Source organism: Dromaius novaehollandiae, chromosome 5 (assembly GCF_036370855.1).
Source record: "Dromaius novaehollandiae isolate bDroNov1 chromosome 5, bDroNov1.hap1, whole genome shotgun sequence".
In the NCBI taxonomy this organism is placed as follows: Eukaryota; Metazoa; Chordata; class Aves; order Casuariiformes; family Dromaiidae; genus Dromaius; species Dromaius novaehollandiae.
In genome coordinates, this window is record NC_088102.1 from 36,005,754 (window position 1) to 36,022,375 (window position 16,622).

At 39.2% G+C, this 16,622-nt stretch overlaps 1 protein-coding gene across 1 annotated transcript in view; it reads left to right on the top strand.

Annotated features, from left to right (window-relative positions):
- SCG5 (secretogranin V) overlaps nt 1-10,650 on the top strand; it is a 32,528-nt gene extending 21,878 nt beyond the window's left edge. The window contains exons 5-6 of the mRNA XM_064512435.1: nt 3,623-3,676; nt 7,573-10,650. Of these exons, the coding sequence (XP_064368505.1) occupies nt 3,623-3,676; nt 7,573-7,668 (150 nt within the window). The 3' untranslated portion in view covers nt 7,669-10,650. The remainder of the gene's footprint in view (nt 1-3,622; nt 3,677-7,572) is intronic.
- Nucleotides 10,651-16,622: the final 5,972 nt, after the last annotated feature.

The window sequence follows — 16,622 nt, forward strand, 5'->3', positions numbered from 1 at the left end:
AGCCCTCCAAGACAGAGCATCTCATGGGCCCGTGTGAGCCAGCGCCTGCCCTCAGCTCTCGGGGGAGCTTCTCCTGGTCCCCTGGTGCCGCAGAGCGGTTGAGGCGGTGCTGTGGTCCCACGGACGCGGCCTGTCAAAGAGCCAATATGCGTTCCTCCGCAGAACCACAGTAAAACCCAAATTATGTTAGACGGTTAACAAAAGACCTGCTTGTTTACGAATAATGGGAAAGAAACAGATATTTTGTTTTGAACAGGAATTGACTTAAGGTCTTGCTTGCAAAGCTGTGGGACCTGTATGTTACCCCTGGGTAAAAGGAACCACTCCATAATTGCAGCGCAGACACGTTTTGTAAAGTAATTCGAGAAGTTCTCATACAGCAAAGTCTATGATTCTATGTAGACGCTAAATATTATATATAAATAATTGCTAATGCATATGAAGGTATGAATATATAAATCATGATAAACTTGTACTGAGGTAGAAAAATTCTTCCTCTTCTTTCCCTCCCCTGCCTTTGATAGACCTCTCCATGTATCAGCATGCTCACCTGTGGGCATCTCAGAGCAGGCTCTGTTCCTAGGCTGAGCAGCACAGCTCCCACTCCCCCCTACCGTAGCAGAGAAGTGGGGTTTTTTTCCCTCATATGGGGAAGATGTAGAGGGGACAAGGGGAGTGGTAAGACAGGACTTCTGGAGGTTTCTACCTGAGTGTGCAGCTATTGTTTCTAACATATCTGGCCACAGAGCACTTTTCTCAGTTCAGGCGTTCTTTACAGCAGGAAGGTATTTTCTATCCCGTGGGTGCCTTTTCTGCATCTTGGTTCTTAACTGGTGCATCTGAAGAAGTCTTGTTGGCATCCAGAAAGACTTTCCTGAAGACAGTTTACCTTTTTTATATAAATGATTTTTAGGTTTATTGAAACCCGAAGTGTTAACTGTTCCCACATTGTGGGGAGAGGGGTGGGTTTAAAAAGAGGAGGGAAGTTCAGCTAGGTTTTCTGATATGACTATCAGTACAAATAGAAAATTAAAGGGCGATGATGTTTTTCAACAACACTTCTTTTTACTGAAACAATGAATAACTTTTCACTCTCAGGGTAGAAATAATGCTGGTTTTGTTTATCAGCTACATTGGAGGGACCCAAGCCAGTACAAAGAAAGATAAATGGAAAGCAGGGATGAAAATATCCCACAAAACTGAACTCCTTGTTAAGGGAGTTGCCACCTCTTGCTTCCCAATTTTAATGAAAGCCTGAAAGCAGTCACTCATAGATTTCACTTTTTTCCAGTTTTTAAGATTGTGAGCAATCTTAAGCGCATCCCTCTTTGCCAGCTCAGCTTTATAAATATATGGATGGCAGTGAAGATTATTAGGAAGGGTTATGGTAGGTCAGATACCCCTTTTCAATTTCAGATAGTAAGTACAGATTACTTAGTTTAGTGTCATATGCTTGGTATAATAGAAGTTGTCATGCTTGGTATCAGTGGTAGCCCGTAAATTGAAGGATTTAGGGCCAAGAAAAAGCCCTCCTCAAGGTGTGCACTCTTGCTGATGTGGTTTTCCTTAACAGTTTTGCACAATAGTTGTGCAAGACCAGAGCTGCTAATTATTGTTGACTTAAACTAATTTCAGTGACCTCTGACAGATCAAGGGGTAAATCTCTCTGGCACTAATTAGTTGGTTACAAGCATCTTAACTTCGGCGTTCTTCAGCCCAGATCCCAATCCACAGTACCTAATCCAGGTACCTGGGCAGGGTGCGAGGGAAGCCCCAGGAGCAAGGGGACATGGCCCACTGTGCCACAGCGGTGCCTGCAGTCCTGTGGCGGCTAAGATTCGACGCGACAACCTTTATGTTCCTTCTGAATCAACATTTCCTCTCCAAAAGTGCAGCACATCTCCAGATGAGGTTTATCTTTATCTTGAGAAACACGGTGCCCCATTTCTTAGGCGAAAGATGAGAATGGTCAGCACTTCCAAGAAAAGCAGCTGATGTTATCAGGCCTTTACATGGTGGCTTCACATCTTTGCAATTGCTGTCACCACACAAGCACACACTTAGCTCATGGTCCATTGTCTCATTTGCTTTGCTTTACGTGTGATACTTAAAAGTAGTAATTATGGTCTTGAAACACTTGCACACAGACTGAGCAAAATATGATTTTCCAGAGCAGGAACAGTTCAATTGGAAGGAATTTTTGCGAGTGATAGGCATGTAGCTGCAGTAGTCATGACATTCTTCTTGTTTCAGAAACAGTATTTTTCCTTTTAATGGAAAGTATAAGGTCAGATAGTTTATGAAGAGGGACTTCAGTGTGCTCTGTTTCCTACAGAGAATAATTTACACATCTGTGGGGTTTTTTGTTTTTGATGTTAAGTTTTCCCTACGTGAGCTTGCATAAATGACTAGCCAAGAATGTCTCCCTTGGCCAACTTCATCTCTGTTCCCTTTTGGCAAAGCTGAGGTAAAATAACTGAGGTTAGGCAAGAAATAGGCCTTGTGAATTCAGGGTTTAATGTACATGAGAAGTACAAAACAGACAATTTTGGCAGCTTTCATTGTAACACTTGAAAATGTTTGTTTTTTCTCATATCAAGGCTGCACAGAGGGTAGAAATGTTTGGTGAATTTGTCTCTCACTAGAATTACACTTTCTATTTATATGATCAGTGTTAGGTCAGTTGTTTATAGCAGAATTAATGGCCTTGTTTATACAGTGTTCTGCTTTTATACATGTAATTCTCCTCTCCTTCCATTTTCAGGTTAGGGTTTGGTTTTGTTTTTCTTTGTAATACACAATTGAAACAAAATGTGTTGAGCATGTGTGTGTTATTCCAGACTTTATTAGAATTCACTACTTGTATGAAATATAACAATATGTGGATGCACTTATATAAACTATGGTCAGAGGGTTTTTCTTTTTTTCCTCTCATCATCATAACTTTCCTTTTTGCCAAGATGTTTTTGGCAGTTTTTAAAAGGTTCACTCTATTAAAAATGTTATAGACCAAATGGTTTTTAGAAACTTTATTGAGGGCACTACTTAAACAAAGAAAGGTTTGGCGCTGACCTGATTTCAGCAGAACTTTGCACTGGGAAGTGTTGATATCTGGAATGAAATAAGCAAAGACAACAAAACAGTAGGAATAACACTGATTGCAGTTTTTAGAAGGAATTAGAAAAATCGCTTGTAAAGGGAAACATTTCTGCTCATGTACTGGTGTCACCTCAGATGTGAAGAGATACCAGAGATGGGACTGACTCTCACTCGCTCTGTTTCTTCTTTTTTAATAAGTAGGTGTGTTTTACATGTGGAACATCCTATCTATATCGTTATACCAGCATGTACTTGAAGCACTTGTGCCCTGAACACAGACAAGCATACAGTACAACTCAGAGGAATATGACTGAGTTTTCAGTTGTTGATGATGCTGACTGTTCCCAGAGAACTGCAAAATATTAGCAGCAGTATCCACATGTGTATTTGTGGTTTATCTTTTCCTTAACTTTACAAACCCATGTGGACTTGCTCCTGAAATGTTCATATGCTAATATCTAACATTAATGCTGTTTAAAAAAAAAAGTTTAATGAATCTGATGGCTACCTTTTTTTTTCCCAGAGCAAGAATTTACTCTTTGAGAAGATTAATGGTGGTCCAAAAAGAAGAAAGAGGGTAACTATCAGAATACTTTGTTGCCCCTCTGCCATCTCTAGGGCTAGTAAAAATTAAAATTGTATTGCTGAAATGAACAGTTGGTCTAATGTATCTGCATGATAATTTAGGTAATGCTTAAAGTCAGGGAATCTCTGTGATAAACTACCACAACAGGCTCCATGGCAATCCTGAGTGCAAGATGTGTTTCTCTAAATAGCCGGCTGCAGTGCTTTCAGAAAATGCACTTGAATGCAAAGCTTTAACTTAAAAACTTTGTAGTATCTGGCTTTTTAATTTGATCCCGTTTGCATAAAAACATTTTATATTATTTAAATTTCTTTTAAACTAAATTTTAAAAGTTTCTCATTAAAAATATAGATAAAATTGATTACTGCTACCCATGCATGTCAGTAGTTGTTTGGGTGTAAGTGACAGCAGAATTAGTGCCATTGCTGATGGAACTTGATTGACCAATACAAGTACACTTAGATTTACCTCAGAATTAAACTTGTATCCCTGTGTTCCAGCAGCTTGACCGACAAACATGAATGGGGTCTCATTCTGCTGGCCCTACTACATGGAGGGAGATGCACATATTGCAGAGAACTTTTGTATGGTCCATCTCACTATGTTCTCTCTTTTTCAATAGTTTAAGCCTTTCTTCTCTCAAGAAGTCATATTCAGGCAGAGGAAAAGTCTTTAGCTTTGCTGCTGGCATATTTTTTCGCAAGAAGAAAACAGAACTTTACTTTTTAAAGTGTAGCTCTTTGCCAAAAAGTAACTTTGTAAAATATGACAGCAAGGTTTATATTGTAAATGGAGTAGATTTGCTTTGGAATAACTAAAGCGTAAGATGATTTTTCTTTTAAAAACTTTCAAACTTAGTCTTTGCCAGAAAGTGAGAAGATGAGTTGATTTCTTACTGAATCACATATCACCAGTAATAAACATTTTGCAATCAAAAGTTAATGATCTAGCTTGAGGATTATTACATGAGTGTGCTTAGTATCTGCCTCCTGCTTAGTTTGATTTTCAAGTTTGTTAACAGAAAAGCAATAAGTGGTGACACCATATTTTAAGTCTGTAAAGTAAGCAGAATCTACTCTGGGAATAGTTATGTGGAATATTTATTAATAGTTAGAACAGAACAGCAGGATAAGGTAGGATTAGTGCAGTATATACATGAGAAAAAAAGAAGACAATATATACATTTTCTGTCTGTGTGCCGACTGATGTAATTGGATATAAAAGAAAGAATGGCTGGGAGGCATAACAGCTCTGTGGCCAGGGATAGCCTAAAACTTCGGCAGCAAAGTTTCAGTTTGCTTTGTGACAGATTTATTTTCTTAGCAGAGGCATGTCATTAGGGGTAAATTCATTATTTAAAATACTGTTTTGAGAGTAATACTGTAATGATTACTGATACAGTAATGAGCAATTCACAGTTCTCACTTCATCAGCAAAAAGGCTAACCTGGAGATGGCAACAGCAGATTGTAATTTTCTAGATCTCAGAAAGCCCATCTGATACCCCTCCTACCACCCTCTGTGGTCTGTGCCCTCCCACACAAGCAAGCTTCCTACTGAGGACAACATCTGGCAGCAAATTGCCCTTTTGAATCACGGCTTTCCAGTTTTATGTTAGAAAAAAGTTGCCTTTGGAGCAATGCGTTGTCCATGCAGAGGAACTGTTGTGTCTATCCAATGCTATAGTGCAACTACTCAGTTCTGCACAACTACTAATTTTAAGTATGTGCATATGTATGTATATAAACACACATACGTATAAGAACACACAGATATGTAATAAAATACATTCAGTCTATAAAAGGCAGAGGTGTATATTTATCATTTGCCACTGTGTTATTTTTTTGCAACTTTTACTGAGAAAGACAAGGAGGCCCTTACTGAACTGAAGTGATTCTGCCTGTTTTCAGTTTTTATACATGACCAGTATCCTATCCTGAATCTAAGCATTGTGAGTATAACAGGAGTTCTTCTATCATAACTGAGTCGTATTGCTGTGAGCTTTGGAGTTGTGCACAAAGGTACTTGTGAACCACATTACTCTGAATTCCACACAGCTGTATAGGATTTAAATTAGCCAAAAATTTTGCATTATATTTTGTATTCTCTTTTGTCAGTTAAGAGAAGGGTTCAAACTTTCTATTTCTCATTCTGTTCTACTTTATTTCAAAAAGTAGCAAGCAAGTACCATTCCAGAAGAAAGACCAATTAATCTTCCTAAGAATCTTCAAATAGTTCCTAGAAGTTTATACAACAGCTGAATTTCACTAAATGAACATTAAACAGAACTTTAAACAAACATAAATAAATCATTTACATGTGTCTTATTTTTAACACGCCCTAATTTTAAGCATCATATTAGTGTTAGTGTTGTTTTCAAGGCTTCTCCACATTCATTCCTGGCTCTTAATATTTTTTTTTTGCCTTCACTTGTAGCAGGCAAAGCAATTAGTAAACAATACAGCAAAGCAAGGACAGCTCTACACTATGATTAAGTATTAATAATAACATCAACAAATATGAAAAAAAACCCTAAATCTTAAACTCATATGAAGACAAATCCCAAATCTCTTTTCCAGAGATTTGACAAATACTTGGGATAGTTCAAAATAAATACTTTAATCCATGTTTTTAGGCTTTTTTTGCCTGCTTCTGAACTCCAAGTTTTGTTGAAATAAGCACAGAGATACTGCAAGAAAAGTAATTTCTATGATAGAGTCAGCCTGACAAGAATCAGAAGATACTGGAAAATGCACATCCTCCAGAGTTTGTCCTTAGAGAGGCAAGTAATTTTTATTGGCATCAAAACCCAACACACTACAAGTTCTGTCCGTATCCATGAACTGGAAAGAGAGTCCTTGAATTCTGTTTACAGTGACACTGTAAGAGACCTGAAAGTGGGTATAAATAGTATTTAAGTTAATTTTAAAGCTCCATTAATCTGCCTGGTAGGTGCAAATATAATTAATACCTTTTATTTCATTGGTATAGATAAAATTCAAGTGGAGGCTTTCTACATTCCCATCATCTCCATACAGGTTTAAGACAGGATCTGTTCATCTTCAGTCTCACGTTGTGCTGCTTACATGGTGCAAAGTGAAGTTAAACCCTCTCCAGAGATTTTCTTTTCAGCATTCCCTTGTTCTGGCAATGGTGAGAGCCATTTCCTGTGCCAAAATCTTGCTTGGCTGTGTTTCTGTGCCAGAAGTGTTTTTATCTCAGCATCAAGAAAGGCAGTGAGGAGGGGTTCCCTGGTGAGGAGATGGGCTGAAGAAGAGACTTGGGTGAAAACCAGTGTTGCAGTATCTCAGTTATCCCCAGCATAAGGTGCACCAGAGACTAGTGGTTTAAACTGAAGCTTACCTGTCCATTTCTAACAAGTTCTGTCCTGCTGCAGGAATTGGAGAATCTGCTTAGAGATCTGCTGCTTCTCTGCTGAACTGAGGAAGGGGGGGGTTGGGGAGGAGTGGAGCAAAAAGACAGTGTTTAAGTCAGCCTGTCCTGTGTGCTGGACAGTCCTCCTTTACTTGCCCCCACTGTAGGGTAGGTAGCAGTTACTCTTTTTAGTGGTATGGATTAATTTATTGCACAAAAAACTTACTGGAAAACAAAGCATTGACTGACTTTTAGATTTACTCCCTGGGAGCAATTTCTTATTTTCTGTCCATAAATATTTGACAGATAAGAAATATATATCCACTATTCCTAGCTACCTTCTGTAGATCTCCCTGAATACATGCTTGTGTGCACGTGTGTATACACATGCATATATATATATACACACACACACACACACAGAGATAGATATATATATATATATATACTTATATATATATATATATATACACACACACACAAACGCACTTTTTCTTTTCTTAACTTTTCCAGAGTGTGAACCCATATCTGCAAGGACAGCGACTGGATAATGTTGTAGCAAAGAAGTCTGTTCCACATTTTTCAGATGAAGACAAGGGTCCTGAATAAGTACAATAAAAATGAATGATGAAAACTCATGCCATCTTCTGCTAGACCATAATATTGCTTACATATAATCATCTATTAAAATCCTTGTGAATGGCAGCATGTTTATTATTTATATAATTGTAGATGAAAAACAGCTGTATTTATAACAGTATGTTCTCCTAGATAACGAAAATATGGTTCTGCTTTTTGTTAAGTTATGGTAAAAAGACAGTTCTGTTGTTTTTATTTTAGTCATGGAGCAAACTTTAAAAATATTAGTCATTTTAATAGCTAATGTGAGGTAAATGGTCTTAATGAGCAGCTTGTAAATAGGGAGATGTAAAAAAAAAAATGCCCAGGCTGACTCCAACATTTAATCTTAAATTTTACAATGTTTGACACGTGAAAATTTTAGTTTTATGTTTTGTTCACAAATATTGTTACTTAGCAAAGACAAAGTATTTATTTTACCCAGAGAATTTTGGCTTTTGGTTTATTTTAATAAACATTTAAGCAATCTACAAGGTTTGCAAAGTGACGTTTTCCAAAATATTTCGTAGGCTAATCTGTCTCAATTATTGTGCAAATTTAAAAATTAAAGAACTAATTTTTGAGTTTATCCACTGGAATATTTTTCTGTTCGTTTTAATCATTCCATATCTACACTTTTCCTGAATACTTGCTTATCTTATTTCCTTATCAACGGTACTTTTAGAAATTAATCCCCCCCCCCCTTCTCTTTTTAGTCTGAATAACAGCAGCATTTGCACATTATGAAGTGCTTAAATTATCTGTCCCTGGAATATTATAGGTGAAGATGGCGACATTTGTCTGTGTTAATAAAGCTGTATCAACATACACTGAATCCAAATGCAGGATCATCTAGCTGATGATCTTCTGAAAAAGCTACGATACTGGTAACATTGGTGCCCATCACTGCTCTTGAAACTGCTCCAGGAAGCTCAAATAGCAGCCTTCCTGAGGAGCTGAAGAACTTTATGTTGCAGCAAACTGAGTTCTACCTTTTCTAAAGATGCGCTGAAAATATAAAACGATACAAAATTTTGTTATTTTTCAGAATGCATCTGGAATAGTACAAACCAAAAAAAAAAAAAAACCCCATGTGCACAAATGGCATTGGGATTGCGGAAGATAACATTAGTTTATAGCTTTGAACTTCAAATCTCTTAAAAAAGGTCTACACTTTCCTTTGCTGGTCTTACAAAAAGATCCAACAAAATAACAATGATCCCTTGCATAAAATACATAAGAAACTAATAGAAACTGAAGTTCCTCTCCACATTAGGTTGAGGTTAACAGAACATCACAGCTCTGACTGTGTCTGGCATTTGCTTTTCCTATTCTAGCACTTGGTGAATAATTCATAGTAAATTATGTATTCACAGAGTTGTTCCTCTCTCAAATTATTTATGGGCAGATTGCAAAGTTCCGTAACATTTGAGGCTAATTTATAATGTCTTTCAGCATAGCTCCTGTTTCCATGTAAAAAAACACCACAAGAGAAAATAACTCTAAAGAGCATGTGATGCACTGGGATTTATAATTGCATGCGCTGTGAAATGTGAAATGCTGAGCTCCTTCAGCTTCCAGCGCCTTAAATGGAGTATGGGAGTAACCCAGCTGTTCATGTGCCTGAACTTGGTTTTTTTGCTTCTTAACGCTTACTCTTTAATCTGTGTTCCTGCTTATTCTTCATTCAGGTCTTAAGAGCTGGAGAGGGCATAAATGACTAATCACTATCATCATTGTGAAGGCGGTCTCCAAAGCGGAAAGGGCCGTATAGCATGGCAGGAGTCTGAAATCAGAACTCCCCATTGACACCCAGTGGCCCATGGTGGGCAAAAGCCTCCTACCCTGTCCCACAGCTGTCACAATATAGGGCTAGATTTCCATTCCTACGAAACTAGTATTTCTTCAGATACTCAACCGTCTTATCTACTTTTAAAGGAATTTGAGCCACACGCTGGCCTTATTTTATTAGCTACAGTAAAATCCATTTTAATCACTTCCTAGATGAAAAGAAACAACTGAGAAGGTGACTCATTTTTCAAGCTTTTAATAGGGACCAGCACACAGTAAAAGGTTATGTGTACGTGGTAACTGCACGGCTTAAGGAGGGAGGGGTAGGGGAGGTATGATTTGCTTAATAGTATCAGAAATCCCATGTCTGATTCCTTCAAGCATCTTGGGCAGCTCAGTTACCTTAAGTGGCTGTGCAGCGCTGTGATGCCTGGGCACTGCAAGGGACCAGACGGGTACCGCGATCCCTCTCCTAGCGCGGGCTGAGGAGCTGCTGTCTGGCTGCGATAGATCTGCACAGAGCAGGCGAAAGAAAAATTATACAATTTACAAATTTTTGTCTTTAAATACAGACAGACAAAATGAAACGATGATGTGCCTTACAGGAGCTGCCTGCTAAAATCAGAAGCGTAGCAGCGAGCAGCAATCTGCTCGTGCCATTCAGCAGCGTTAGTGTTTGACCAGGAAAACTCAACAGCATGATTGTGAAATTACAACAAAAATATAGCTATTATACCATGATAAAGGGATTAATGATTCTAATTTCAGTTCTGTGGTAGAGCTGCCTTTCTAACTGGGATTGTTAGTGCAGTTTTCATTAAAAAACAAAAACGAGCTAAAAAGGCCCCTCCCACAACAGTCCAAACATGTTCAAACATTTTGATATAGTTTATATATAAAGAATCACCATAGTGCTGGTCTTTCAGAATCAGCAAATAAAGATGCCACATATCCCCATCAAGAAGAGCCCACGCCACCAAAATGATAGTTATAGGCAGGTAAATAGCTGCTTCGCTCTTACAGGTATCATCATCCCTTTGCATTTATGATACTTGTGAATTAAGTAGTTCCTGTATCGCTGTTGTTTCGAATTTTCATTATCTGGCAGTCAGAACATTTTTAGGTATTTTACAAGCTGCAAGTGTGTTAATGACTGCTAAAGTTTTTGAGATACAATTTGCTTGAAAGCAGCTATACGAAGTAAAGTGTATTGCCATGCAACATTATTTTTGTCTGGTAAAGTATTTATGATGCTAGTAAAAAAAATAAAGCATTATTGAGCAGATTGAAGTATTTAATTAATGATACAATACTTACTCTGGGGTGTGTATGTGTGTATACACGCATATGTATGGACATTTTTAAGATAATGTGTTCTTTTAATAAATTCAGTAATAAAAAATATAAAGCTATAAACCCACAGAAGAAAACAATATAAAAACACTCAGTGAATTATTTAAGAGGGGAAAGTGATACGCTGCTTTTTATTGGCACATTTGCAATCACCTAACAAAACCGTGTTGATAATCTTACCAATTCAGCAACTTACGAGCAAACCAAAGACACTTGGAGCTAATTCCTGGGAATGTGATGTCCTGAGAGTCACTTACAATGTCACTTACTTACAGGACTGTAAGTAAAGCTGACCTGAAGCTTACTTTGTAAAAAATGAAGCTTTTTGCTAAGGCATATCTTCACCTGTTAAACTGAGAGAGGACATGGGCAGAAAGATGGATAGACAATCAAGTAAGTTTGGGGAGTCTGATGTGGACAAAGCAACATCTAAGCGCCTTTTTCCCCCAAATACCGAGAGAGGGAGATGAAGAAAACACCTTTTTTTTAAAACAAACGAACAAACAAACTATGAAGATCTTTGAATCCATGCCCTCAAATCAGGCCTCTAACCAGTAGCTGTGTGAAAGTGTTGAAAAGGCTTTGCTTTCATTTTCATGCTGTACAAAAACAAATTTTTGAAACATCTAAATTGGTTTTTTTTTAAAAAAAAACCCCGTAGCAACAGCAACCCAAAACAAACTTGGCATCTTCTGGCTATTTTTGCTTGTAAGCTCACTAGACCAACTCTTATTGCATGTGTAATGCTGTAGCTCTGATGCTATGATTAATTTTTGTGCAAGTACTTCTTATTTACATGGTTTTAAGAACTGAAATCAGGGCCCTGGTATTTCTGGATCATTAGGAGAAAGAGTTCAAAGATAACTGCTCTGTCAAATTCACAGATTCAGATTTATGAACTGCTTGGATGGAGAAAGGGAAGGTGGCCAGATGCAGAAGATGCTGCCACAACCAAACAAAAATGCAAAACGTACAGGGAAAGTACACTTTCACATGGCCCTAATGGGAATGAGTGTGTTCACTGCTTTATCAGCTAGTGCAGCATGGTGAGATCTAAGCCCCCCAGTCAGAAGCTATCAGTACTGTCAGTGAATCAGAGGACAATACCTCTTATTTTCAGACCCCTGAATCCAAGATTCTGGCTAGTGGGGCTGACAATTAGATTGAATTGCATATTCACCATGTTTGATAGAAATAGAAAGGGAAACTGTTATACCTTAAAGAAAAGGAAAAAAAAAGAAAAAACACAAACACAGTATCAAATCCAATGCCACGCATGTGTGTATACATACACCTAAAATGATATCAAATCCTTTGCCACATGCGTACATATGCATTTAAAAAGACAAATTCAGTTTTCTCTAAGCAATCGAATTACCTTCCATAATCTTAAATAAGTACTGTTGTATTGCTTCATGTAAGAGGTTAGCCATTCCTTTAAACTGCAACAACGGGACATTCTGCAACAGCTACTGAAGTCGGTGACAGTAGCAGCTTGATGCAGCTCACTCACCCTTACAACACGAGTGAATAAACATGTTCCCAGAGCCAAAGACTGTTTCCAACCACGCATGAAGACAACAAGCTCCCTAAAGTTCACAGCCACTGACAGTGACCTACTTAGATGCAAAATAAAAACTAAAGAGGTAAAAGAAGGTGGAATGACCATCATGAAGGGCCCCATGAACCACAAGTGTGGCTGACGGGCACAGGGCTGAAGTCCTAAGCCAAGGTTTCCAAACGGGCTTATTTCTCCATGAGATCATGAAAGGGTTAAGCGAATCATCTCCCAGGTGCATACAGAGTCCGGGTCTACCACACTGGAGCCTTCTCCCGTTGGGTGAAGAATGGGGTTGAATTCCAGTTCGTCGTCCTAATTCACCGTGAGAAGGAAGCATGTAGTAACTGCTCGTGTTTGCCTTATTTATGATGCTAACTGCTTTGCAGCGATTACGTGCATCTTGATGGTCGGAATAGCTGCTGGCCATGTGTGCAACACATGGGAGCATAACAAATCTTAAATGATTGTGAATGTCATGGCAGCAGCATTACCAACTGGAACTGAAGGAGTTTTTAAAATCTTGTTTGACTAACAAAGTGTATTTTTTGTGTTTGTGGCAGAGGTGGGGGGAGGGATCAGAGATGGTAGGAACTGAGGATGGCTTCAAACTTCAAAGACTAGGTAGACCTGAATCACCTCATCTTACTTCTTCCTTCTCCCTTAAAAGATAATTCCTATTACCAAAACACGTGGAATCCAGCTCTTATTACAATGTATGGGCGTCTTTTACATTTCATTACAATGTTTCTTCATCCTACCCTGCTCTCCAAGAAAAACAGTAGTGGGAGTCAGTGGCTAAATTTCATTGTACACTGAGTGAGGCAAAGGAGAAAGCACAAAGCAGATAAATAATGTGCAATTTGCTAATGGTCTCATTTCTCCCTCCTTTCCTAACTGGGTGTCATTCATTTACAGACCAGTAAACTCTGATTTTAAATGTATAAACGCTGTCTGCTTTTATTCCAGATCTTTGTTCTGAACCTAACCAACATAAAAGAATGCAGCTTTTTGGGAGGAGTCATGAAAGATCTCCATTACACGTAAAAAAAACAAAAACAAAAACAAAAAAACCCCCTAAGTTCTGGACATCTGAATATCTAAGAGTTAGATGTCAGACAGGGGGTATACAGTTCTGATGTTGAATTCAGTCTTAGCCTGTTTTAACTAATTCTTTTTTCTGAGAAACAAAATACACTAGCACTTCATTATCTTCATTTTAATGCCCGAAAGTCCTTTATATGTGGCTGAAGTTCTAGTGGGACAGCCCTTACAGGCCACAGGGAAATGTGATCCTGGTTCTTCATGGGCAGAATCCTTTCTACACTTTTCTACATTTTGAAATAAATAAAATATGAAATAACACATAAAATAAAATACCATCATTGTGGCATTTTGAATTTCCAAATGGCCAAAATATACCCAAAAGAGAAAAAGTCGGGTCATCCAAAGCAGTGCTAATAGTTCAGCATTGGTTAGTTTTTACTTTCTCTTCCCCCCCCTCCATGTGTTAAGAATGCTGCAACCAGTGACTAAGTCAATTGCAAAACTTCCAGTGATGCTAAAGGGTAGTAACAGGGGCTGTAAGAGTTATGAGCCTTGAAGTTGTGCTCCCGCAATTGAACTAAGAAACCTATTTTTATTGCTGCATACTATATTTATCAATTAAAAAGTAGACATAGCTGATTTAAGCAAGTTCTCAGGAAGTCATTCTTATAACAGATAAGTATCATTATAATATTTCATGCATAGCCAGTGGATTATTGGTTAAATTTGCCAACAACCCTATGACTCAGCTGCCATGGGTGTTATGTGCATACATGGTAACATGTGTGTGCACAACTGAAAAGATGAGAAGTTTGCCCTGGAATTTCTTCTGAGCCCAGCTTCTGGTCCCTTACAGTGTCTTCCCTCTGCCCACGTCTTACCAGCTTTGTTGCAGCTCCTGTGACGGCTATGAGGCTGGAGCTGGGGGTTATCAAAGAACTTGTTTTCAAGGGTTCACACAAGTGCAAGTTATCCAACATGTAGGCAGTGTGTAAAAATAAGGTATAAAAATAAGATACATTTCTTTCAATTTAGGATACATGAATTCTTTTCTGCTGTAGTAGTTGAGGCTATTTTCTAATTCCTGTGGCTTACTAACATTGCCTATTTCCCACAGTTTTTATGCTTGCAGCAGCAACACATGACCCCTCACAATGACAGGAATTGTCCACCAACTTGAAGGTAAGTCCTTCACAGACTGCCCCTAAAATACCAGCTGCTTGTTAAAAATACTTTGCATCTATGTTGTTGTCTATCTAGAGGTTCTCAAACTGGAGTTTTACAAAACTGGAGAGTATTTCCAATTGACAGATAGGTGAACAGAAGTGGACAGGTTGACAGTCAGATCCACAAAAGGCTTAATTGCCCACAGGCAGACGTATGTGCCATGCAAATACCAAATTCCAAGTGAGTGATCCTCAAATCCTGTCCCCCCCCCCGACTCCTCTGGCAGTTAAAGTCCATGCACAACTATGTTTCTTTGTCAGTAAAGCTCCTCAGGCACCTAAACTTCTACGTCTGTGCATGCCCAGGACTGTCTGAAACTCAGTGAACCTGCACAGCTCAACACCTATCTCAGTCCTAAACCCAACCTGAATCCACAGATGTGGCAATCCCTTGCCTATATTGCCTGCAGGAACCAACCTGGTAAGGACCCACTTCACACACCCCTGCAGGACCAGGCATGGCACAAACCACCACAGCAGAATCAGACAGTTTATTTTAAAAAACAAAAACCAGTGTGTCTGGAAGAGTTGTGGCAAAAGAATCAAAGATCTAACAGGGCCAGAGAAGGGGATCAAGAATGAACATGCATTTTTTTAATCCAGTGGTTAGTAGGGCGGAGTGAACATGAGGAAGGACAGGCTAACGCCTGGGCTCTAGCACATCCTCCAAGGACGGTTTTGGTAGCTAGCCAGACACTGGGGGAAAAACAAAAAAAACCAAAAAACAAAACACCCCAAAATAGTCTTAGGGTAAGGACAGAAGAATGCAAACACCCATCCTCCCTCCATCCTCCGCGCTAGAGGGCTTGTTTTTGCTCCCTGCCTTTAAGTGCCTTCTGAATTGCTGAAGGGCCTCAGCAGGGACGGCACGGGCAGCCTGCGCCAGCTCCGACGCTCTCTGGAGGCGCAGGAGATGCAGGCTCAAACCCCTCCAGAGAGCGGCAGGCGTGGAAGTGGCTACACCTCCAGCAAGTAGGTGGTTGTACAGAAAGAGAATGGATGGGCATCTCTGCATTGCCACCCTACCCTCATCTCAAAGGGGAGGAGTGACCCTTGTTACGTTTTGCTCTCAGAGCAGCCTAGACAGTTAACTTCAGGAAAACGGCCCAGGCTTTGGGTCCTGAATTGAAGAGCAGTGCCTCCTTCAACTCAAAGTTAGACACTCGCACTCCTGAGACAGAAGTGACTCAAAGCAGCCACTTCTGGTGTTCCCAGTCAGCTAGCTGAAGTGGCTCCTCGCTCTGCAAACTAGAAGTCAAGTTGCAAGTTGTGTGTGGCAACTCTCAGCTCAGTCTAAGGCGAGTTTGTGGCTTCCAGGCTGGGAGCCCCACCCCAGCTGGAAAAATGCCGTTCAAGGTGGCTTCAGGTGTCATTCTCCCTATGAAAATACTCAGGGCCAAATACTGAGGAGGTTTTCAAGCTTTTACAGAAGCTGGTGGTAGCATACTCAAAGCAAGAGGAATCTGGATCCTAGATAAAACAAGCAAATTGATCAGACATTAAAACATAGAAGTATTTTGCCTTTCAAAATACTTCTCTGAATTAGGAACAAAGTCATCACACTTCATTGTGATGATTTTTCGCTATCAATGAAAGAGGATTTCTTACTGTAGAAGTACTACTGTAGTAGTACTGTACTACTCACTGTAGTAGTCATCTCCTCACTAATTTGCAAGGGTCTTCTGAACATATTGTTCCATCTCCACTGGATAAAAATGTGCTTTCTACCTCCAGATAGCCTGGGCCCTCGCCCTGGATTTATCCCATTGATTATGTAAGGGTAAAAACCATTGTACTTTGTCTCTGGTAGGATTTTACATCAAGGTAGCCATCTTCATGTAAAAAGCAGCTTACAGGAAAGGCTTGGCCAAAAGAAGTCAGACTCTGAACCCAAGAACACATGATATTTAAAAGGAGGATTTCTTCTCTGCCTTACAACACAAGAAAATATTCCTGTTCATTTGTTTTCT